The sequence below is a fragment of the Mustela nivalis genome (assembly GCF_964662115.1).
Source record: "Mustela nivalis genome assembly, chromosome: 6".
Classification (NCBI taxonomy): domain Eukaryota; kingdom Metazoa; phylum Chordata; class Mammalia; order Carnivora; family Mustelidae; genus Mustela; species Mustela nivalis.
In genome coordinates this window covers 31,010,734-31,036,672 of record NC_139025.1, presented here as the reverse complement: position 1 = coordinate 31,036,672, position 25,939 = coordinate 31,010,734, and the positions used below count along the sequence as shown (strand labels likewise).

The following is a 25,939-nucleotide window of genomic DNA, read 5'->3' as shown; positions in this document are numbered from 1 at the left end:
ACAAGGAGAAGCAGACTCCCGCTGAGCAGGGAGCCTGACTCAATTTCAGGACCCCCAGATCATTACCTGAGCTGAAGGCAGGTGCACAGAACCACCGAGGAGCCCCTCCAGTGTTTAGTTATTAGGTGCAAAGCTGCTGTGGACATTTGTGTACAAGTTTCTATGTGAATGTACATCTTCCTTTCTCTAGGTTTCCCAAGAGAACAATCACTGGGAATATGGTAAAGTCTAACATCACGTTTCAAAGAAACTGCCAAACCATTTTCCAGAGTGTCTGTACCATTTTACATCCCCCCAGCAATGTGGTAGGGACCCAGTTTCTCCTCGTGCTCGCCAGCATGGCGTTTTCGTTATTTTCTATTTTAGCCATTCTGATTGGTGTAGAATGAGATCTCATGGCTGTTTTAATTTGAATTTCGAAAGGAGAGGAGACATCCTTTCATGTGATTATTTGCCATCTGTATATCTTCTTTGGAGAAATGTCTGTTCATGTCTTTTGCCCATTTTCTAACTGGACAGTTTTATTCTGTTTTGTTTTTAAATATTGAGGGTTTTTAAAATTGCTTTATTAAGAGATCATTTGTGAATGATACCGTCCAATTTGCCAATTTGAAGTGCACAATTCAATGGTCTTAGGCATGGAGGCACGTAAAAAGTTGTGCAACCCTCACCACAATCAATTTTAGAACATTTTCATTATCCCAGAAAAGAGACCCTGTACCCACCAGGAGTCACTCTCCAGCCCTTCCTCTCCCATGGCCCCCAGCAACCACTAATCTATGTTCTGTCTTTATGGATTTGCCTGTTCTAGACATTTTGTGTAAGTGGACTGATACCGTGTGTTGCCTGGCTTTTTCTACCTAGCACAATGTTTTCAAGGATTGTCCATGTGGTAGGATGGGTCCATGCTTCAGTCTTCTTTATGGCTGTATAAAATTCTATTGTTTGGATGGACCACATTTTGTTCACCCATTCATCACTGATGGGTGTTTGGGCTGTCTCCATTTTTTGGCTACCACAAATACTACTGCCGCAAACATGTGTGTACCCGTTTTTGTGCGGACATACACTTTCATTTCTGTTGAGTACAGACTCAGACTCAGTGGAATTCGGGGTCATACAGTAACTCCGTATGTTTAAGAAACTGCCAACTGTTTTCTAAGTGACTACACCATTTTACTCTCTGCTTGCAGCATACGAGGGTTCCAACTTCTCCACTCCAATCCTTTTTGATTACAACCATCCTGGTGTGGATGAAGCGGTATCTCATTGTGGTTTTTGGTCTGCATTTCCATGATGATGGGTGATGCTAGCCTTTCTCTTTGTGCTTACTAGCCTTTCGTGTAACTTCTTTGGAGAAGTACCTATTTAAATTCTCGGCCCACTTTTCAATCAGATTGTTTATTGTTTTGTTTCAAAGGGCTCAATTAGAGTTCCTCTGTAGCTAGGACATTTTCATTATGTATTCATTTATCAACAAATATTTATTGTGCTCATCATGTTGATAAAACAGGGTAGATGGATGTAGAAATTGAGTGCAAGCCTCTCAGTAGAAGGATGGCAGGGAATTTGCCAATGGTCTGGCCATAGGACCTACCTAGGACATCCCGCCGAAGGATAGAGATTCAAACAACCAGCTCCTTCTCTTTTGATGATTTAAAATTTGGTGGGGGTGGGGATGGGAGAGGTGTAACTGATTTCACCTTACAGAAAATCTTGCATGAAGCAAGGCCTCAGTATGTGTGTTTATAGAACGAGCATTGTCTAGATGAGAACTGCCCCAGGAGGAAAGGGTCCCCAGAGGGATACAGGAAGGACCATGGGCTGGTAGGAGAGGCAGAGTCTACAGAACTCTCCCAGGGCTCATCCTTGGAGAGAAAAAGCCATCACTCCCAGTTGTTGGGGGGAGGGGGGAATCCAGGAAGTGGCCCTACTCCAATGCTTTATGTGACACTGAGCCAACCTTCCCTGAACCCTATCACCTAGAATGGTTGGAAGACAAATCTTTTTTTTTTAAATATTGAAGTATTATTTTATGATTTATGATATATTTTTTAATTTTTTATTTTTTATAAACATATATTTTTATCCCCAGGGGTACAGGTCTGTGAATCACTAGGTTTACACACTTCACAGCACTCACCAAAGCACATACCCTCCCCAATGTCCATAGCCCCACCCCCCTTCTCCCAACCCCCCTCCCCCCAGCAACCCTGTTTGTTTTGTGAGATTAAGAGTCACTTATAGTTTGTCTCCCTCCCAATCCCATCTTGTTTCATTGATTCTTCTCCTACCCACTTAAGCCCCCATGTTGCATCACCACTTCCTCATATCAGGGAGATCATATGATAGTTGTCTTTCTCTGCTTGACTTATTTCGCTAAGCATGATACGCTCTAGTTCCATCCATGTTGTCTCAAATGGCAAGATTTCATTTCTTTTGATGGCTGCATAGTATTCCATTGTGTATATATACCACATCTTCTTGATCCATTCATCTGTTGATGGACATCTAGGTTCTTTCCATAGTTTGGCTATTGTGGACATTGCTGCTATAAACATTTGGGTGCACGTGCCCCTTTGGATCACTACGTTTGTATCTTTAGGGTAAATACCCAGTAGTGCAATTGCTGGGTCATAGGGCAGTTCTATTTTCAACATTTTGAGGAACCTCCATGCTGTTTTCCAGAGTGGTTGCACCAGCTTGCATTCCCACCAACAGTGTAGGAGGGTTCCCCTTGGAAGACAGATCTTAATGGATTCTCATCCCACTTCCTAATGTACCTGGGTCCCCAACTGGAAAGGCCAGAGGTGCAGACCCTGAAAATAAAAAGCCATGGCGTCAAGAAGCTGGGGAGTGGTTCCCAGCTGGAAGCAGGTGGGAGAGTCAGCAGCAGGCGTGGTAGGTGTGGCCAGGCCCACCCATCCAGGGGCCTCCTGTCCCTCGCGGCTCCTTCCCCTCTTGGGAGGTCACAGGTGCCTTCTGGCTGCCGGGAGCCATAGTATGGTTGTCATGGGAACCCCCACCTGGCCCTTGTGTGGCTGAGGTGGGAAAAGGACTGTTTCCTGTCCAAAGGCCCAATTTTCTGCAGTAGATGAAAATGAACTCCCCTGCTCCCAGGACTGAAAGTGGGGGAAAACAAATTTCTCAGTCTGGGGGGACCCCGATGTTCCAGGCCTAGCTCCGGCATCCCCATGCTTCCAGATGACGCTACAGAGGGCAGCTGCCTCACTTGTGAAATGGGAGAACAGCCCTCTCCCTGCCAAGGAAGGGTGCTGCTTGACTGGGGCTTCTGGAATGGCTGGCTCCAGCAGGAGAAGCTGCCAGACCAGGGTGCAGACAATCTCACGCCGGGCAGCACCTGTGTTCTCTAGGCAGCCCTTCTGCCCGACCGTACAAGGACTGGAACACAGAGTGGTGCAAACTTTCGGCCCTGCTCCAGGCAAAGCCTAAACGTGGACCATACTGGCCAGGCATGGGCTCCTGGTTCCAGCAGCCACAGGCCCAGAGCTCAAAGCCCTCCCTCTCAGACACTTGCTTTCTTTAACTGCCAAGTGAGCAGGAAAGTAGCTGAGGCCCTTCCTGGCCCTCTGGCTCTTTGTGTAGAGGCTGGTGCCCTGCCCAGACCCTGAGTGAGAAACGACAGCCCCTGTACCACAGACAGCGTAGAGTCTGAAGGTCTGTGGAGGGAGGGCAGGGACCTGGGAAAGGAGGACAGTTTGATAATGTGCTGGAGACAGATCCCTTTCTCTCTCCTTGCCTGGCACGGATGGTCCACCCTGGACACCCTGGTCTCTGGCTCATCGGCTGGCCTGGAGCCCCCGCACTGTCTATTTACCAGCCTGCCCGAGCTGCCCTTTGTAAAGCCCCCAGCCCCCTGAGCTTCATGGTTTTTCACTGTAAACTCATCCTCTCTTAACTGTCTCCACCACATCTCCTCCATCAACCATAGGCCTCTAGGGGGAGGGTATGAGCTGCAGGGAGGCTGACAGGGAAAGGAACAGGGAGGACCTGCCAGCCACAGTCAGGGGCCAAGCAGGGGACTGCTTCCAAATGCTCCTAATGCCCCCCTATAGGATCTCGCAAGGGAGCACAGAGGTGCCTCCTCTTTTAGGTGGCTACAGCCCTGCACTAAACTGCACAACTTGACAAGCAGAACACCAGCTAGACTTTAACCCCCATTCAAATCACCAATGAAGTGCTTTAGGGCAGTGCAGAAGCTATGCAACTGTCCACGGCAGCCCTGGTTATAAGTCATGGCCATCTTTGCTGGTTGCGGTTGGCGTAAAGAGCAATTTCCTCTTGATTTCATCTTAAGAATTTTAAGATGAATAAAATACCACAATGTCCTTTTTACTGAGTTCTACACCACACCCCAGATTGGCTCAGACTAGAGACCTGACCACAGCCAAATGTTCCTCCTAGTGGATGGGGAACCACGAAAAGCCAGAATGGAAGAGCCCTTAGGGGCAACTCCAGTCCAAACTCCCCCATTGCACCGGTGGAGAAACTAAGGTACAGAGAAATTATGTCATCATCCTTTGAGAGACGACTAATTTGGGTGCTTTCCAGAGTTTGACTGTGATGCTCTCTGGAATCTAGGTTCTGATTCGGATTGCTGTCGTTCTGCCCCCTTCTCCCAAATCCTAGCATGGGCTGGGATTTTTGAGCCTCCTGATTAATGATGGAAGGCTATTGTTTTCAAGGTTTCAGTAATAATAATAATAATAATAATAATAACAACAGCAGCATCAGCAACAACAATAGTAGTAAGAGTATTATCTACCATTTATTAGTTGTGCCGCTGTGCCAGCCTCTATTTCTAATCATCACGACAAATTCCATTATCCTCATTTTAGAGGCAGGGAAATGAGGCTCAGAGAGGTCAAAAAAGCGGCCCAGCGGCCACAGTCACAAGGCGCCTACAGCCAGGGAATGTGGTCAGGAGGCACCTTTTGCTTTGGAGAGGTGGCACGGGGTGGAGGGAAGGCGTCCCAGTCTTCCCTACCGGAATGCACTCAGTGTGTCCCTGCAGCTAGCAGAGATGCCTTCCTATGGGTCACACTAGGCAGGCCCCATGTCACCCTGGGGGAAGCCCTCCCGGTGGCCGTGGCGCTGGGTTCACATTCCGCCACCTCCTGCTGTGTTCCCAGGCCTGACTCCAGCCCAGAACGAAGCTCCCGGGAGAGCGGGAGTCAGGTGTCCTGCCTCCTCACCACCCCAGAGCCGGGACCTTGCCCCGGATGCCACGGATGCCACGCATGCCACGCAGCCTCAGCATCCCATTGCGAACAGCGCTCCCTTGGAGCCCCATGCCGGCAGCCACATCGGCAGCCGCTGCCACTGGGCTGTCCAAGCTGTGAAGAAAGATTCCTTTTCCTGGACGGTGCTCTTCCATATTTAGCAACTGTGTGGATGAGGCTTTAAGTCTGGGAAAGGAATACGAAATCAACTGCCGCAACACAGATGGGACTTTGCCTGGGAACTAGGTAAAGGTTCAGATGCCAGAACAGAAGGGGACCCATTAGACAGAGGAGTGAACTGCCAAGTGTCAGGGAGACCAAAGAGTAAGCAGGCCGGGAGGTGTTCGGGGAGCAGGGGTGGGAAGGGGTGGGGGAGGGCGAGCAGAGGCAGGCTGTCTGCCAGCAGGGGGTCTCATTACTCACAGAGAATGAGCTGGAAGTCTGGGCAAGCCATCTGCCTGTTTCTCAGCTCACACTGAGGGGCCAGGAGGTGTCTTTGGTGGTTCCCGTCAAAAAGAAATGCTTTGCTCTGCTGGGCTGAAGGAAAAAAAGGAGGCGGCCCACGGCACTGCCCTGCTGGTGAGAACAGCCTCGAGTTCCAGAGAAGGACCCATCAAGAAACAACCCAGCTCAGAAAACAACCTGGGTTCGACTTCAGGATCTTAACCCTGAGTTTGCAAATCTTTATCTGAGGTCCAAAAGAAAAGTGAGCACCACTTACAAAAGCAGCGGGAGGCCCAGAGAGGTTCAGTGGCTTGCCAGAGGTCACAGAGCTAAGAAGTGAAACCTCCCCCTCCCAAAAGACATCGGGCCGGTGCCCTCCTGAATCGCCATAAATGCTCCTGGTCAGGAAAGGGGACACGCTGCTGCTGCACAGAGAAGAGTCTCCACCGACACAGGGAGGTTCCTGTGACCTCCCAGGGATCAGGGCTCCAAACTCTCTGGCAGTTCCTCCAGCCCGACATCTCATTCAGATTTCCCCTTAGTTACCAGATGGCAATTCCACAGCCCAGTAAGAACAGTGATGGAAACAGGTATCTTGACCCCAAAGGATGTGACCACCCCAGAGGGACCCTGGAGAGTTAGCATCTCATGCTCCAGACACTCTCAAAGCTCTAGGGCTCTGCCCTCCCTCCTGAGCCCTGGACCCATCAATTTATCCAATTTTCAATCAGCAAATATTGCTGAGCATCAACTATGTACCAGGCACTGTGCTAGGCACTGGGATGATGGCGATGGGCTTCTTTCTCCCAGGTACAGTGGCTCCCCCATCCCTTGCTGTCACCCCCGCCAATCATTCTTCCCCTCGACCAAGGGTGGTGCAGCCACAGGGCCCTGACAGTGGGCGCCTACTGATCCCTCTTCCTTCTCAGCCATTTCTGCCAACCTGTGCTGTCAGTCCTCCTCCGGAGTATCTCGGGAGTGTGTCTTATCCTCCCACACCTGCTGGAGGAGCTGGGTGCAGGCCCCACTGTGTTGCCCCAGCATCACTGCCAAGTCCCTTCTGCTCTTCATCCTGGGTGGAGGGTCTCCCCTGCACTCCAGCCTCTGCACTGCACCCCCAGCAGTGAGGGGCATCTGTCTATCTATCGATCAATTTTATTTTTAGGTAATCTCTATACCCACTGTGAGGCTCGAACCCATAACCCCAAGATCAAGAGTCACATGCTCCACCCACTGAGCCAGCCAGCGGGGCTTCTGTTTAAAAGGCACATGAGATCATGCCCTCCCCCCCATTTTTAATGTCCTCTGTCAGGGGTTCTTCCCCATGGCCTTCTAGATAAAGGCCGAGCATCGAGACCCTGGGTGCACACTGCCCTGGGATTCAACAGCCCGCATGTCCTTGTTCATGCTGTCTCACCGCCTCTCGTGCTCTTCCTCTTCTCTCCCAACAGGACTCGCTCACATGTCCTCACTCCTCAGAGGCATCCCCCTGGGGTCTCACTCACCCTCCAGTGTCAGGAAGCTTCCCCGATTGCAGTAAAAGCCCAACACCTTCTTAATATTGTCATGGGCGTATCCCTACAGCCCCATGTCCTTAAACAGAGTAGATGCATAAGTGCACGTGGTATACGATTCTCTAATTATGTAGTGTGTGTGGTCTTTGCACACCGAAGTAGCTAGAAGTTTCCCTGAGAGCAGAATGTGTTTTCAACTCAAGAGCAGTATAGCCCAGTGTGACGAACACATGCTAGGGGGCCAAGCTGCTGGGTTTAAACCCCAGACCCACCACTTACTGATGCATGACCTCAAGCAAGCCATTTAGCCTCTCTGTGCCTCAGTTTCTCCATCTGTAAAATAAAGATTATACCTGTCCTGGTTATCTATTGCTATATAACAAACTGCTTGCAAATTCTGCTGGCTTAAAACAATGCTCTTTGTGTAACTCATGGTTTCATGGGTCAGGAATTTGGGCAGAAATCTGCTGGGAAATTTTTTGCTCCTCGTGGCACTGACTAGGTCACTTGGTGGCATGCATCTAGGTACTGTCCTGGTCCAGAGGATCCTTCACTCAGGCCCAGTGCCTTGGCAGGAGAAGCTGAAGGCTAAGCTCAGCTGGGCCCTCTTTGGCTTCTCTCCCTGTCTATATGGTCTCCAGGAGAGCTCTCCAGGTGGTCTCTCCAGTATGGTGGTCTCAGATTTCTTACAGGGCAATCCAGGATTCCCAGAGGCCATGCAGAAGCTGCCAGTTCTCTTAAAAGCTACACATGGAACTGGCAGAGTGTCCCTAATGCCTGACTCTGTTGGCCAAAGCAGTGCCGGGCCAACCCAGATTCAAGGGGAGGCGCTGTAGCCCTTGATGGGAGGAGGGTCAAAGAAAGTACCGCCATCTTGAATCTGCCACAGGATAGTGTTTCTATCCTTGGGCTGATCTGCAGATTAAATGAGTTAATTCATATAAAAAGCTCCACAAGTGGTTTCTACCAGTGTCTTCTGTCCTTAGTCTCTCCCTGTACCCAGCAAGTTCTCAGTAAGTATTCTGTATCCCACTCTTTAGTAGAGGAAGAGGCACAGGGAGAACATTCTAGGTTGGATGGCATAGAGCGAGTTTCTTGTCCCAATTGCTGAACCACATTCTGCACACCAGGGGTCACCTGGAGTCCCAAGACTGCACCGTGAAAACGAAGTTGTGAGGGAGCACGAGAGAGCAGAACCAACACCAACTGAGGGCATAGCTACCGAGCCCACCTGCCCCTCTCCCAGTTGCCGCCCAAGTCTGCATGTTCCAGATGAGGGAACGGAGCTCAAATGGGTTCAGGAGCCTGTCCAAGTTCAACCAGATGGTGAGTGATGGGCTTCAAATCCAGGTCTGCCTGTCCGATGGCTCTTTCTACTACAGCTAAGAAAACCATGGAAAATGCCCAACTATGTCTTCTCAATGACCGACGGGACTTTGGTCCTTGGGACCCTGACACCTATTAGAAGGAAACTCCCCGGCTCCCAGCAGGAAGTACCTCACAATCTTAAAAGTTATCCTGTGACCAGCTGACGGTCTCACATTATTCACGGTTTCTCTGGGAATCCGTCAATGTCATGATGCATTTCCTGTTTCTGCAGACATCCCGCACACACGCACCCACCTTTTTAAGAAAAGAGACAGCTCTTCACGTAAGTATTGTAACTGATTACCTATAAATACACACTTCATATCCACAGGCACGCACATCATGCTTTAGTTTGCAAAACATGCACATATATGTCAGCTTCCCGTGGTTCTGTATGGGAGGCACTGGAATCCCCATTTACAGTTTTGGAAACTGAGCCACAGCGTGCTGGTAAACACGTAATGACCAGCCCCTGGCCCAGGGAAAGAAACCTCGGTTTCACCGCATTTACCAGCTTCCATAATGTAAGAGTTCCCACCATGCTAGTTTTAAGCACTGAGTTGCGATGAGATGTGCACGCTCCTGTCTCACTGGCTAGAACAAGCTGACTCCCGTGTGCCACCAGAGCCACAGCTTTGAGATAAAGCCACTCTCAGATGGTCCTGAGGGAGCAAAACCATCAAAAGACCTGGGACTCGGGTGGCCCACAGACTAGAGGGACCCGTTCTCAGCACAGCTGCCCTTGCCGAAGCCCCCTACTCCTGGTTTACTCCCTTTCTGTCCAGCTCTGGGTCTGTGCAACGAACACGAAGCATTTGAATAAAATTTCAGCTCAGGCTTCAGATTTGGAGGGTCATTCCAAAGTTCCTAAGTATGCTTAATGACTATCTGCTCTCCCTCCCGCTCCTCCAACTTCCCCTGTTGTGGAGAGCCACAGGCATACAGAGAGAATCTCAAGCAGACGCCACGCTGAATGCAGAGCCCGTCATGGGGCTCGATCCCAGGACCCTGAGACCACGATGCCAAGAATCGAAGGCTTAGTCGACTGCGCCACCCAGGAGCCCCCTGAGAGGAACAACTTCTGTGAAAGCTGATGCGGTGTCTGGCACACCGCGAGTCTGGTACAGTGCCTGGCACACGGTGTCCCTAATAACTGGGGGCTGACGGCTGTATGAGATTTCCTGGGTAGGGCCTCATTACTGGGGAACTGGGTCTCATCTGGGGGCTGCTCAGGGCAGTCTTGCACAGGGGAACAATGACTACATTCAAGAACATTCCAGCAGGGGAAGTTGTGCTGGGCCAAGTTCCTTAAAAGTTTCCACTGTGAAAACCAAGACCAAGACAAGTGATAAGCACAACAAAACATATGCCAGAGGATCAGGACTGCTGGTAAAAGCAGTGTAAACTATTATTCATTGATTCTCAACAGATAAAGGGAGATGGACACAAAGAGCCTCAGAAGACACCAGTCTACTTCTACAGAACTTTCCAGAAGGTCCCACCTCTGACTTCTTCCTTAAATAGTTTGGGTAGAAAGAAGAAGTTGGTGGTACAGGCATCATAATGTGGCCTTCCAAGAGGCCACCCCGGCTGCTTGGACACTGAGTAGCATGTATCTTTCTCAGCCCGTGACCAGGCTTTATAATCCAGGAGCTTAGGATGTCTGGGGTCAGGCAAACAAAGAATAGTGCCTCCTCTCTGTGTGGGGCTCTGCCCTTCCAAGGCAGTTCGTTTCCATCTCTGGCCAGGTGAGGTCAAGGGTCCCTTCTCTTAGGAGTCCCGGAGATGCTGAGTGACTTGCCTAAGGTCACACAGCCAGTTACTGGCAGAGCCAGATTAGAACCCAGTTCAATGACACCTACCTGTGGCTTGGCACAAGCTCACCCTGGCCCTCTAGTCAGCCACTCCCTCTTCCTAGGGGTGAAGCCGCCTCGAAACTTTCAGAGCAAAGCAAATCTGGGAGGGGCTCTAGAGGTATTCAGAGGTAGCAACTGGCTTTCTCTTTCAGGAGAAACCCCAAAGCCTATAAGAATATCTCCTTAGAGGTCCTGATCATGGGGTAAACCTCCCAGAGCAAGCCAAGCCTCCACACAGGGTCAACAGGTGAGCCACAGAGCACTTGCAAAAGTACTTTGCTTTGTTTCTTCCACTCTTGCCCCAACCTGCTCTGCTTCCCCAGTGACCCTTTTAAGAGCAGAATCTGGGGCTCCTAGTGGCTCTACTGGGGAAGTGGCTGCCTTTGGCTCAGGTCATGATCCCAGGGTCCTGGGATCGAGTCCCACATCGGGCTCCCTACTTCTACCTCTCCCTCTCGCCCTGCTTGTGCTCTCTCTCTTTCGCTTACTCTGTCTCTCAAATAAATAAAATCTTTAAAAAAAAAAAAAGAGCAGAATCTGGTCTTAGGATGACCCTCTGTAGACAGTAGCTTCATACACACATGAATGGGTGGGTGGGTAGGTGGGTGGGTGGAGGGTCCCTCTTGCCTTCCTGCCTGGCGTCAGGTATGTTCACATATGTTTTGTCTGTTCCTCATAACAATTCACTGTTGGAATGGAGGCATAATTCACTCCATTTGTGGTCAAAAGCGAGGCTCCCTGTATACATGGGCCACCCACTCAGGCCTGATGCTGGCATTAAATCCTCGTCCCCACAAACCCATTTCCCTCATCTTCCCCTTCTCTTACCCCCCAATACCCTGTGTTTTAGATCTCTTCTATCTCTGTAAAACATCCCCCTGCGTCCCACTTGCTCAGGGCAAAATAAACTCCTGGCAGTCCCTGGGTTCCCGCGTCCCAGAGAAGGGGTATAGCACCCCAGCTCCTCAGGAAGTTTCACCCACTGAAAAGGCATCTCCCCCTTTCCCCTTTCCTTGGCCTCGCTGGCCTGTCCCAGATCCCCCACCACCATCAAGGTCCTTCCCTCAGGTAGGTCTCTCGCGCCTTTCCTTCTCCTGCTCTGTGCTGTTCCTGGGAGGGTGCACCGTCACATCCTTCACCCACACGCTCCCTTCAAAGGCACCAGTCTCGTCCGCCCACCTCCTGCTCCAAGTCTGTTCAGGCCTTCTGTGGATTGCAAACGAGGTCCCTGACTCCTGGGGGTGGCTGTCAAGGTCCTTGGTGACCCGGCTGAATCCCACCTTCCCAGCCTCATCTTTGATCTCGCTTCCCACCACCTCACCCCCAACACAGCCCCCCAGAAGGGAGATTCTCCTTCCTGCCCCTTAGCCTGATGTGGGCTATGGCTTCTGCTGAATAGGCCTTGTCTCCAGTTTCTCATTCTCTCCCAAAGAGGCCTGGAGGACTTCCTTCTGTCAAAAGTCATCCACTCTGCTGCCCCCAAAGTACACACTTAACATTCAGCACTTATGACAGTCTGGCCTGCACTCCTGGGGAGGGATGTGTGTCTGTCTGTCTGCCTGCCCTACGGATCCAACGTCAGGGGCCATGTCTCACAGAGCCCATCATAAGCGTCTTCCTTCGGGACCATTTGGCACATATTCAGTTGGTTGCAATATTATAAAAATGTTTAATAAATCAGAGAAAGCTCATAATAAACTGTTTAAATAAATAAAGGGAGGCTAAAAACCATATGTACCACCATGATTCAAAATACACTGGGGTGGGGGAGGGGACAAGGAGCCCAGTTGCCATGATGAGAAGTCATGCACAGAATTGCGTAATCATGATATTGTACACCAAAGCTAATATAACACCATATGTGGACTACACTGGAATTAAATTTTTAAAAAATGCATAGAAAAAAAGAAAGAAAAGAGAAAAGAAAAGAAATGAAATTCACCAGAGTTTTACAATAAAGTCCTCGGAGTTAAATTATCCGATGGTGTATTTTTTTTTTTTCCCCTGAACCAACCCTAACTCTGGAGGCCAAAAAGGGAATGGCTGAAACCAGAAAGAAACAAACTGTGGTTAGCTCGTAGCCCAAACGTCCCTGGGCAACAACCACTGCTCGACAAGTTGAATCAGCTTGTTAGTGGAGTTCTCCAGGAGCAGGAGCAAGGCATTGCAGAAAACAACGGTTCTGCGGATTAAGTTGGTATTACTCAATCCCCATAGCGAATTATAACTGCTGGTCATTCCCCAGTGCTTCTTCCTCAGGGATGCGGTGATAGCTTTTCCCCAGAAATAGCCCCATTCTATCCAGGAGGTGACACGATGGTGTTAGGAAGTTACTCCAATTTTGAGGTTGGTCCCAATGTGTCTTTTTCCCCCACACCACCAAGCAATTCTTCTCCACTAGCTGGGTGACCTACAATTCACCTCCATCCTGGCACTGTCCACCTGGAGGTAGTGTTGGACCCCATGGCTTAAGGGCTCAGTCCCCCAGGCGTGTCCTCTGCCCCGCCCCTGTGGATGTTAATTGCAGCTCTGGTGATCACCTGTGCCGGCTATCAGACGCAGAGAGGTGGGATGTTCCTATGACTCCCGTCTTAGCCTCGATTAGTTTGCTAGAGCAACTCATAGAATCCAGAGAAATGTCTTACCTACCAGATCACCAGTTCCTTATAAAATGATGTAAGCCAGGAACAGCCGGATGGAAGGGGTTGCCTGGGGCAGGAGATGTGGAAGGGGAGGGGAGCTTCCCCACTCTCTGTGAGCTTGACATGCTTACCAACCCAAAAGCTCTTGAACCCCATCCTTTGGGTTTTCGTGGAGGCTTCAGCACATGGGTATGACTGATGACAGACATCATCAGCCTTGGTGACTGAGTCCCCCTCCAGCCCCTCCCTGCTCCCCGGAGGCCGGGGTGTGGGACCAAAAGGTCCAAACCTCCCATTGTGTGGTTGGTTCCCATGGCAACCAACCCTCACCCCACAAACACTGGTGTAGTAGAAAAAGGGCTTGTTATGAGTTATCAAGACACCTTTACTGCTCCTAATGGGTAGGACATTCCAAGGGTTTGGGGAGCTCTGCACCCACAAATCGATGGAGACCAAACATATATTTCTTATGCTTAATCATGATAACAGTTGTGATGCTGTTGAGTGGCTCCCCTGCTCCAGGCAATATTGTCCCGTCCCCACACATAATCGCTTTTCTCTCCTCCAACAGTGGTGCCGCAGATGGTCCCATCTTGCACACAAAGAAACCGACACATGATAAGTCGCTTGCCTGATGTCACAAGGTGACAGAGACAGAAGAATGCTGTAGAACTCTCTGCCCTCCCAAATAAAGCACATGCTCTCAAGAGGTCTGCTTTGACCAGCACGTAAGACCCACCAAAACTTAGCACTGCCTCCCTAATAAAATAGCAACATTGCCCTGTCCGCTCTGACCTTGAGGTTAGTAATAACCACTCCTTACTTCTTTACAGACTTAATAAATACACTGTGGTCCAAATACAGGCGAAGGCTCTTCCTAGGACTGTCAACTGTGAAGAAGGGGCCAGACCCAGCAGCAGCAATGTGAACCCTGTGTGTGGACCTCAAAGGCATTCTGGATGACACTGTGACCTGCCCTTCCATACAGATCTCTATTGCCCAGGAGAACTCATCTACAACGTCTTTCTGCCTTGGTGTAAAAGCTCCCCCAGGCCAGTAGTGAGAACTACCAGGGCCAATCAGCACAGCATCTGCCACACTGACCCACGAGTTGGGCTCTACTCCTAATCACAAGTGTGTCTATTAGCTTCAACTGCCTGGCCTAAAACCACAGACCTCAGACTGGGGAAGGTGCTCAGGGCAAGAAGAGAGCCTAACTGAGCTCGGCAGGCTGGCCTTTCTTTTTCTTTCTTTCTTTCTTTTTTTTTTTTTTTAAAGATTTTATTTATTTATTTGCCAGAGAGAGAGAGAGAGAGCGAGCACAGGCAGGCCGAGTGGCAGCAGAGGCAGAGGGAGAAGCAGGCTCCCAGCTGAGCAAGGAGCCCGATGTGGGACTTGATCCCAGGATGCTGGGATCATGACCTGAGCTGAAGACAGCTGCTTAACCAACTGAGCCACCCAGGTGTCCCCAGGCTGGCTTTTCTAAAGCCAGCAGCTCAGCCAGGGTGGTAGGGAATAGTCAGGGAAGACAGTGGGGCCGAGAGCCAGGCCGCTGCTTTCCGTAGGGGCCAGACCACACTGGGTGTCACTGTCTAATGGTTCCCCTTCTGGAGATGGGGACAACTGGTTTTCTTTCTCTCCTTTTTTAGCAGCCAGCAGAAAAAAAACCCACGACGTGAATATGTCAATGTCACCATCTTCAAGGGTGCAGATGAATGAAAAAGTAGCTTGCGTCCCTGTGCTGGGGAGTTAACTTTGGCCATAAAGGGGCAGCTGGCCTAGCCTCCATCCATCCTGCGTCCTGCTCCTTTGTCCCCTGGGTCCCCTGCCCCAGGGCCTCTTTAGGTCCCTGTGAAGCTAAGTGGCCACCCAGACCCTGCAAGGCCTTCCTCTCCCCTCGGTGCAGCAAGAGGAGGGCGGACGATGTAGCAGCCAGTGACGCTCATTCAAAGGGGTAGCTGTCCGGCCCTGCAGTCCCCAGTTTGAACAGAGGGCAGCCGTACAGTTCAGGGCTTTGGGTCCCCACAACATCACCAGCCCCACCCAGTGATTTGGTGTTTTGAAACTCTTAACAAGGAACCAGAGGACCATCTAAGCACACAGAAGCACAGAGGCGGCTGAAGTGAGCCGTTCTTGCTGAAAGCAAACGAGCGGGGCCACAGATGAGGCTGACTACCCGGGGGGGATCCCCTCGTTCCCCTCCTTCGCCTGTGTGTGGGGAATCCCAACGAAAGGCCCCACTTCCAGGCCTGGGCCCTCCCCTTGCCCACTTCCTCTCAGGCTGACCCCTCTGTGGCCACCACAGCCACAGGGGGACTCCGAAGGCTGGCGACTCCCTCCTCCCATAAGGGATTACAAATCAGGCGCACATGGCGGATGGGATTTACCCAGAGCCTGGAACCCTCTGTGTGGGCTCATTCTACTCTTCCCTTTGGCTTCATCTTGCAGAAGGATTAATAATAGTTATAATAATAGTAATAGTAAGAATAATAATAATAAACAAACACGATTATAACCCTCCATTGTGCTCCAGGTACTGTCCTAAGTATGTCACTTTTTAAAAAAAGATTTTATTTTTTTGAGATAGAGAGTGAGAGCAAGGGCACGAGCAGGGGGTAGCAGCTGAAGGAAAAGGAGAAGCAGACTCCCAACTGAGCAGGGAGCCCCATGCAGGGCTCATTCCAGGACCCCGGGATCATGACCTGAGCTGAAGGCAGACGCTTCACTGACTGAGCCATGCAGGCGTCCCTATCCAGCGTATTTTAGATACACTAACCCCTTCAAGCATCCTAAGGGAGAGACACCCATTACTCTCCCTATCGCAGAGGCCTCGAGAAGTTAAGCGAGGCCTGGAGAGGTAGGAAAAGGCAGAGCTGAGGCCAGCCATGTGGCTTCCATAGTCTGTGCTCAGTCACCATGTTAAGGAGGCAGGTTCGGAATGAGGAAGAGAGAACAAAAAGGTCAGAGCAGTGAATCACTGAGGCAAAGAAACGTATTACCTGGTACTTTCTTGATGTTGCCTGGGTTCAGGGGTCTGAGGTTTGGGGAGCAGTGGAATAATATAAAGATACATACAAACTTATAGATGGCCTCTGGTAGTCACAGTGAATGGACGTGAATCATGATTAGAAGAGTTGCACTCCATGAAGGGATGTTGGTTTGTTTTGATGGTCTTTTCAGCAAGTTGAGCACTGAAATGTTTCAAAGTTTAAGACTGGGAGGGGCGCCTGGGTGGCTCAGTGGGTTAAGTGTCTGCTTTCAGCTCAGGTCATGATCTCAGGGTCCTGGGATTGTGCCACGCCTGGGGCTCCCTGCTCAGCGGGGAGTCTGCTTCTCTCCCTCTGCCCCTCACCCAGCTTGTGCTTCCTCTCTCAAATAAATAAGTAGAAATCTTTAAAATATAAAGAAACAAACAAATATTTAAAAGTGGAAAATGAGATTCTACCACATGGTTCCGGGAGGAAGATATGCACCGGGATGTAACCTGCCTCTATGACCGGGTGCCCTGGTTGGTCTCCCGGGCTCCTAATTGGAAATGAAACACTGCCACCAAACGGGGCATTCTGGGCCCACTGGATAGGACCTATGCATCCTTTCTCACCAAGTCCCAAAAGGCCAGGGGTTGTATTTGAGTTGGAAAGACTTACAAGTGATTACCCTGGAGTCTAGGGCAGGGAAGTGGGAAAGAAGAGTGGGGAAAGGAGAAAATTGCATCTTCCAGACATTCCGCCAGTCCAGCTTGGTTCCTTTTTCCTCCGAGAAGCCTCCCCTACCAGCCTGCCCTTGAATGAAGCTCCCTCCTCGCACTTCTAGAGCACCTGTGGATGCGTGCAGCACATCACCACTGCCCACCTTCAGCTACATGCCAGACGCTGGGGCTGAAATTCAAGGGCATGACTGGCCCTCGGGTTCTAAAAGGACTGTAGGTAACTAGGGCCTGGGAGGCAGGTCTTTGAACCCGGCTGATGGCCGAACTTACACCCGGGGGTCTGTGCATCCCCAGGCAGCTGCTGAGAACATCTGAGAAAAGGCTCATGTTCTTGGAGAGCCATAGGTGCCCCCAACAACCTCACCCCTCTGCAGTCATTAGAGGTGCTGTGTATTGGTTTGGGAACCTATGACCCTTCTTCCTCTTTGAGATCCTTATACTTTCTTCCCTGCAGGACACTGCAGGACAGGGGTCACTGGGATTTGCTGTCTAAAGTAACAACCTCACACACTCTACCCCTTACAGAGTCCTAACAGCTCACCAGGATCCAAGTCCTCTCCTTGTGCCTGCGCACAAGCCTGGACCACATTTCCCAGGCTCTCTTGCAGCTGGGTGTGGTCAAATGACAGAGTTCTAGCCAGTGGAATACAAGCCTAGGTGACACATGTACTTCCTGGATAAGATCTCGGTAAGACCCGCCCACAAGCTTCCTGCTTCCTATTGGCTGGAGTCCACCCTAGGAACTAGGGGAGTCCACCTGCTCTAGCCACAGAGCCTTCCTCAGGGGATCCTGAAAAAGTCCTCCCTACTGATGAGGAATCTTGCCCAGGAGCAGGACACTAGGCTCTTCTGGACTTAAGTCATGACACTTTTTGTTATTGTGGCAACTAGCTAATCTTCCCGCTTCCATGTCCTGCACAGCGTGACTCTTCAGCTCAAGGTCACCCTGTATGGTTACTTGTTTACTGTCTCCTCCTTCCACCTGAATGTGGGCTCAGAAGGGCAAGGGCTGTGTTTCACCCCCTGCTGTGTCCCCAACGGTAGAGCAGCTCCTGACATAGGGGAGACACTCAATAACCCTGTGCTGAACACACAGTGAATCCGGGTCTCTATGGAAAGGGCCCTTATAGCAAGAAAATCAACCTGTTTCTGCTTTCACTTTCTCATCCACCTCTGGAGCTGGAAGATTTGCTTTTCACTGAACAAACACCCGCTGGTCACCCTGCGGGACCCAGCCTGCATTCTCTCCTCTTTGAGGCCCTCCTGGAATCCTTGCCACGGTGGCTGGCATCCCATGTCCCTGAGCCGGGGTCCTTCTGTAGTCACACTTGTCACACCGCACAGCAAGTAGTGACATCCATGTCTCTTCCACCCCATCACGTTCCCCAACCCTGCTAGACTGGGAGATCCCTGAGGCGGGGGCTTTCTCAACTGTGTATCCTCCCGGGGCTGGGCCAAGTGCTTCATGAGAAACAACTAGTCCAAAATATTTAACAAATGTCTCTAAAGTATTTATCATATGTATGTTATATGGATATATAATATTTATGAGATACTTAATATGTATTTTATTGTCTTTAACTCTTTTCACTCTGCTTCTAACTAAAGGTAAAAAGGTTCCCACAGCCACACGGATTTATAAGAGGACCTAAGCTGGTGCCTGGAATGTTCTAGAGATTCTTCTAACTTCTAGGCTTTTGGAGCTTAATACTTAAAACACCCATAAGAGGCCTGGACCCTTTCACTGTGTATCCATACAAACCTGCCCCTGATCAAAGGCCCCCAAAACATTTTCCCACTGGGGCCCAGGCCTGCTCATGGCAGCTCTGTGCACACACGGGATTTCTGGCTTCCAAAGTATGTGCCCATTGGACCCTCACAAAGGCCTGGGACTCAGACAAGACAGTGACTATCATGTGCATTTGACGGATGAGAAAACAGGCGTAGGGAGGCTGAGTGACTTGTCTGAAATCCTGGTTTGTGTGTGTGCTGAGCTGTCTCTAGGACCAGGGGCCCAGACAGTTCCTCTCCTTTTCTTCCTTTTCTCCAGCCTAAGCTGAGATAAAGAAAGTACACGAGGAAGCAAAGCCACCATGCCGTGACACGCGTGCGCAGAACCGCGTGCTGACTTGAGCCATAAAGTGAGTCCACAACAAACCGGGCGAAATAACTTCCGGGGCCTGAAAGCTTCCCCCCTCTTCTAATTTTAAAGCCCTCTGGCCTGCTGGGGGTGTGGGTGGTGGGGGTCTGTGGTTATGTGGGTAGCATCTTCTGCTGTCTTGCTGGGTGGTCAGGGCCAGCACAGGAAGGCAGGTACTTACTCGATTTTTCTTCTTTAACGGTGTATTCGAGCACCTCGGACGAGCCCTCGTTCAGGGAAGGGAAGTGGACACAGAGCACCAAGTGCTTCAAGCTGCTGTCCCGACGGACTAGGAACGTCTGCAATGGAAGAAGGGGGGGAGCTCCATGAAGCAAAGATTTGGGTGATGGTCAGGAGGACAACAGTGGGATAGAAGTCATCCAGAATGTTCCAGAAACAAGGAGGCAGGGTGGGGGAGTCAAGCACCCCTTAGAGAACTGGGGATTCTGCCCTCAGAGCCAAGTGTCATCTGGCCCGGGTCCCCTGGCTCTCGAGTCCATTTCTCGGACGCCCACAGAGGGGATCCAACTAAATCAATGCTTCCCAAAGAACTCTGTGTTGTAGGTGCAGAGTTCAGCGGGAGTGTTACACATGTGGGTTCCCGTGCCCCAGCACTGGGGCCCAGAATCGGGGGATTCTGATAAGGGCAGCAGTCCTGCACCCACACTCAGAAAAGCTCTAGGGCACAGGGAGTCATGTTGATTTTGAACTCACAGCCCAGCATGAATGCTCTCCTCATTGTCATCCCCACCCTAGGCCCTAAGCCTCTCCCACCCAGGCCCCCAGTGCCTAGGCTGGAGCCCGGGAAACTGGGAGTCTGGCCAAAGGTGCTGAGGGATGAAGGCTGGGGAGCCACGGGGTCATCCGCACGGACATGGCCCCAGCTGTGAGAGGCTCTGGAGAACCTCTAAGATGGTGCTTCTTCCCTTTCCCCACTAAGGCACACGGTCCTCCACCCGCTTTGTGATGCTCCAGATTTTCTGCCCTTGTTATTGGTGACTGTTATTATCCTGTTGCTATGTTATTGTAATTGTTAATATAACATAATATTATTGATTAGCAGCAGCTGACACACACTGCCTGCCTAGTCTGCCTCGAGCCTTAATCCCAGGTGATTAGATTCCATGATCTCACTTAGTTCTTTTATTAAAGCTATGGGGGGGTGGCATTATTATCCCCATTTTATAGATGGGGAAACTGAGGTAAAGAGAGGCAAGTCATGCCCAAGACTACTAGGATCATAAGTACTAAAGCTGGGATTTGAGCTCAGGTCCTTCCCCTCGGATCCTAGGCACTCTACCACCCTTGTACCCCTGGACCTGACCCAGAGAGACTGTGTTCCTTTGGGAGCAGTGACACCATGAGCCCACGAGTCACTGGGCTGTGGCTGAAAGTTTATAGCACCTCTCCTGGAGCAGGGCAGGATGGAGAGAGCATAAGAACCTGGAGTGGATGGCGGGGGGCGGTGATGGGAGGGAGGCTTCTGGGGTTAGAAATGCAGGTGGGTTGCTGCCTGCAAATGTGCCCCAGCCTGGAAGGTGGTCCTCCCTAGGGGCCCAGCTGGAGGTCAGCTGGCCTCTAGTCGCCCCTGCACAAAGGGAGGCCACCTGATGCCCCGGCGCAGCCTCGCCCTACCTGGAACAAAGGCATCCCTGAACTGATGCTTTGCCCTGAACCTGATCTGACCCCAGGAACAGGCTGCCCTTCAAAGAAAAGCAGTCACCTGGCCTCTCCTTCTGAGGTCCAAGGTCAAGCTGTCTTTTGCCCCTCAAGGCGGGTGGGAACCTGCAGTGTATGAAGAAACGTCAGGGCAAGTCTCCACTGGGGGTGGGGGGTGGGGTGGGTGAGTGCCATTTAATAAAAGTAGATCTGGTCTTTGTCCCTGGTTCCTGGCACAGAGCTTCAAAAACCCTTGGAATTTCCTGAGCCATAAGTGTCTTTTATTATTCATAATGAACTGCTTTTTATCAGACCTGAGTTCACACTAACAGGTGACTCACAGTGGGCCCCTGGTGTCAAAGGAGGGGGTGGCCACAGAAAAGCCATCCCTATCTCAAACCTCCTCTGGTGCAGAGAGGAGCTGGAACTGAGAGGGCCACCAAGTTAGTCCGTGGGGTCTAGGAGACAAAATCCAGCGGAGGCCATAGGAGCTTCCTGGTTGTTGAACACGCAGATATGCCCGGATTCCCCCAGGGGAGGGTCTGGGGGACTGTGTGTGTCCCTGCCCACCGCAGACCTCACCCTTCTTTGTCCCTGACACTGGCTGCTCTTGAGTTGGGCCCTTTAGAATAAAAGGGTCAGCAGAAATAGTGCTTTCAGGAAGTTCCCAGAGTTATTCTTATAAACTGTCAACCCTGAAGGGGGGTTGTATTTGCAGCTGGGTTAGAAGTGTGAGTGTGGGGAGCCTGGAGACCCCTGCTTCCGTCTGTCCCCTGAAGTCAGGGCAGCCTTATTGAGGACCCTGACCTTTAACTTCTGGGGCCTGCACTGCCTCCGGGTAGTGTCAAAATGGGGATGAATTGGGGGACACCCTGCTGGAGTCCGAGAATTGTTGTCATAGCACAACGAGTGACTGAGTGTGTGTGCATAGGGCATACGGAAGGAGTCAACTCTGGGCTTCCCCAGGGCCTCCCACCCGGAACTCTGGGAACAGGGAAGGGAGGCCTGAGCTGGAGCTAGCGGCACCCCCAGGAAGGCCGGCAGTGCAAACCTGGACCCTTGCTGCTGAGCCCGGGTGGGTGATGAGGCTGGTGCCCCAAACTGAAACCGAACTGGGGAGGGTTTCTCTCTGTGCAGGGAAAGCACACGCTTTACAATTTAGTGCCCATGTCTGGGGACACCTGCCCAGGTGGGTCCCTCATTCAGAGGCCACGCACGGGCAGAGCTGCCTCTCTCTGACCTTGAGTGTCAGGAAGGAGGGCCTGGGTTTTTCAAACTGTGGGTCACGACCCGTGAGTGCAAATGCCACTAAGTATTTTTATTTTTTCAAAATAAAACAGAGGAGAACAGAAGATGAGAAAGCATCCTTCTCATGCCTATGAGAAGGATGGACTCCTTGTCAGAGAGTGAGGAAAAAGAGAGAGAGATCCTCAAAGGGCCAGGGCCACAGTCCAACACAGACTTCTTTCTTACTCTACTGGCCTGGCCTTCTTCCTTGACTATTTTGACCCACACTGATCCCTCTCTCAGTTGACTGCGATGACCAAGCATGGTTGCTGGTCTCCATGGGGGACCTCCTTGACCCTGCCCTGTGAACTAATTAGCTCTTTCTTACCCAGCACATACTCATTTCTAGATTTCTTCACTGCTGACACACTGGCCCTGTGCTTCACCCTCGAATGCCCCTGAGAGGAAGAAAGAAGATAGGAACCCTTGGACAGTTACTTCTCTGGCTGGAAGGAGGGTCAATCTGTCACAATCTGTATTTTTCTTGGGCTCCCAGAGGGCCCTGAGCAGCCAGTTATGAGCGCGGTGGCTCTGGGTAATTCTGTGGTCCCCGAGCCTCAGTGTGCTCATCTGTCAAAGGGGAGAACGACACCAGAGCACCCAGCAGGCAACAGAATCGAACCAAAGCCCTGCCCCTCCAAGTTGGAAGTCATGGAGGTTACACAGGAAAGCCCCCAGTGGGATAATCGGACCTCCACAGATGCTCCCTAGGGCTTAATTCTCCGTTTGCCCCCCTCCCCCCACGGCTGGGTTTTGGTCTTCAGTCTCCCAGTCTCAGGCTCTGTGGTGAACTGGGGAGAGTGTTGGGAGAGTGGTTCAGCAGATGGTGAGGAGCAGGAGGCTGGAACAGTGGCTCCCACTCACCTGCGCTCTGGCCACGCTCCTTCCTTACATTTGGCCTCATTCACTCCTCACGGTGAGGTAGGTACTGACCATCTGTCTTTGACAAGGGAAGACTCAGGGCACAGAGAGGCCACACAGACCCAGTGCCATGCCGATGGGAAGCGCAGAAGCAGGACAGAGACCCAGGTATCACTGGGAGTACCTTGCTTCTTTATTGCTCTCCTGTGTCATGGACTCATTGCGGGGTAGGGGCATGGACAGGGATGGGAAGTCCCCCAGGCTGGGTTCTGATCAGTCCCCAGGTCTTAATGCCCAACACCTACCCTTTCTGCACGGCCACAAAGCCTCACACAGCACTTCCTTCTACCATGGCCAAGTCCCGGGGCTCTTATCTGAAAAGCCAAGATAAGGCTCTGGGGGAAGCTGGGGTGTGGGGCGGGGGTGGCAGAGGCTGTGAGTGAGTGGGGGAAGGATGGGGAGGGAGGCCGGAGGAGACTTCTGCCCGTTCCTGCCTAGATGGCCACGAGGGAGGGGGAAACTGAGAAGGTCTGCCTGGACCACGGTCCTTCGGAACAAGAGAGTCTGTTCTGTGCTACCCTTTGGGGAGGATTAGCTGCTCAGCTAGTCACGGGTCCCTTTTGGGAAAGAGCCACAAACAGCACCCCAGACACAGTGTCGCTGTGCAGCAAAGTGAGGAACAAATGCATAGTGATCCCTGGCTTTCTAGGTCCTGGGGAATTGCTGGGCTCCACCTCGGGCTGGCCTTGGCTTATCCCATTAGAGGGGGTTCATCGGTGATGGTGGCCGCTGGTGAGTACACAGCAGGCTGAAGGACCGCACCGGCCACCCAGGGCTCTTGCTCCAACACCCTGGGGGGTTCCAGGTGCAAATTCTTCAAGCCTCCTTTGCTTCTCTTTCCACCCGCTGTGGCTAGCTTTCGAGAGACGCTGGGGGACCCAAAATCCCAGCTCTGCTACATGCAAGCTATGGATCCACGGACCAGCCACCTTTAGCTCTCTCGGTCTCAATCTCTTCATCTGAGCACGAGAATGATAATATCCACCTTTCAGGGTTGCTCTGAGAACTGTTGATTGGGTACATCACATGCCTGACACCAAGTGTGCACTTAATAAAAAGCACTTACAATTTTTATTATTAGACTGCTCCCATTTACCGAGCACTAACCCACATGCTAAGATTTTTAGAGGCATCATCTCCTTTGATAATTATTAGCCAGATGATTACTATGTATCTTTTTCCAAAGGGAGAGATAGGAGTAAGGGACTCACAGAATGTTCTCCTATGTGGTAGATTAAAAATGGCCACAAATTCCTTGTAGTTTCTCACATCAAAATTCCCCACATCTGGAAAGAGTAGCCTTGGGACTTGCTTTGACCGAAATGAATGTGGCAGACAGGGCACGGTGGGGTTCTGAGGCTAGGCTGTAAGAGGGGTTCTGAGGCTAGGCTGTCAGCTTCCATGCTCACCCTCTGGGACCACAGATGTCATGTGAGGACCCCCGGAGTGAGTCTGCCAGAGTCACGTGGCCAGCCAGCTGCTGGCACCAAGGGCCCGCCAAGCAAGTGGGCCCACCTCAGGCCAGCCAGCCCCAGCCGAGCCTCCGGCTGACTGCGGCTGCATGGCTGACCCCAGGTGAGACCAGCAACAGAGCAGCTCCACAGAACCCAGCCCAAACTGCAAACCCACAGAATCGTAAGCAACTCAAATGGCGACTGTTTTAAGCCACTGAAGTTGTCAGTGATTTGTTACGTGACAGTAGCTAATGATAGAGCCATCGGGTATATGGACATGGGCCCCATCGTTTAGGTACGCACTCCTCTCTTCCTTCTAGAAGGTGCTATGGAGGGATTCCCAGAGCTCAGAGAATGGGGGGGGGCAGTTTGAAAGCCAGAGGCACTGGGGAAGGGAGGCAGTTCCCCACTCTCCAGCCAGAGGAACCAAGACCAAGAGATGAAACAGGCCTCCTGAGGCCACATCAGTTGTTAGTGGCCGAACAAGGACAAGAACGCAAGGCCAGTGACCTTCAGGCCGTGGTGTGACCACTACAGGTCACCTCCTCCAACCCAACCAACTCACTGAATGTCAGCTGAGCACGAGTTCTGAGCCAGGCATCAGGCTACAGGTTTTAGACAGATACTTTGTAGTACTCTGGGCTTGGGAGTGTTCTACCCATTGCACAGATGAAAAAAGTATGGGGGGAGGAACAGCAAAAAGAGAGGGAAAGGGGAATACTCAGGGCCGTGGGCCTTGGGGCCCTTCCATGTACGACTTCAGCCCACAGGCTCTGGAGCCAGATGCTCTGAGTTTAGTCCTTAGCTTGGCTACTCTGAGCTGTGTGGTCTCTCTGGAGCTGCTTCTTCATATGGAAAATGGGATCATTAACAGTTTCTGCCAGGGACAGTCGCTATCCGTTAGCTCTCCGACAACGAATCTTTTCCCTTTCTTGACAACTGACCCCAGTTCTGATCTGGGTCTGGGTGCAACATATCCTGCCTCAGGAGGAGTTGGTCAAAAGCCAATCATGGCTATTCTGCTCCTTTTTGCCATTCACCCCCTTTCCAGCCCCCTCCTTGCAGTTAGGGGTGACCAAAAAGTCATCTAAAAATAAATTTGTTCTGTGAAAAAAAGACCGAGGCTTGGAGAAGAAAGCCTTTTGCCTGTGACCTCCTGCCTTTGAATGGGTGAGATGGCTGGAGCTCCTGCTGCCAGTTTGTCACCATGAAGCGACAACTGGAGGACTAAAGCCAACACCTTGCAGATGGGGAACAGAAAGGTGAAAAGACCCTGGGTTCTAAGGACATCACTTGACTGCTAAACTAACCCTGGACCCCACCCTCCAGCTGATCGAGGCCCTAGGTCAGCGGTGCCTCCCTTCCCCAGTGCCCCTCCACCTGCCTCCCGTCCTGAGAACAAATGGCACAGAACCCCCTCCTGCAGGAAGGTAGCATTCCTACCCTCAGGGGTTCATGGACCGCTCCATGAGTCAGAAAGGAAGCCTGGTGAGACACCGGGCACAAAGGACAAGGACAGATACCCTCATCAGCAGCCCTAGACTTCAGGCCTCTGCACAGAGTAAATCGTTGAGCTCAAGGTGGGGAGTGAGGGACCAGATGACAAGTGTAGCCGTGAGGGCCTTTTCTGTCCCCCTGCAGGACACTTGCCTGTGGACTATCCAGGATGATAATGAATGGAACAGTTCAGTCATTTCCCTTC

At 51.4% G+C, this 25,939-nt stretch overlaps 1 protein-coding gene across 2 annotated transcripts in view; it reads right to left on the bottom strand.

The window, feature by feature from the left end:
- The window catches only part of RIN3 (Ras and Rab interactor 3), a 116,013-nt gene that overhangs the window by 47,543 nt on the left and 42,531 nt on the right, over window positions 1-25,939 (bottom strand). For both annotated transcript variants that reach the window (XM_082733952.1, XM_082733951.1), the window contains exon 3: window positions 19,098-19,215. In XM_082733952.1, coding sequence (XP_082590078.1) covers window positions 19,098-19,215 — 118 coding nt within the window. The remainder of the gene's footprint in view (window positions 1-19,097; window positions 19,216-25,939) is intronic.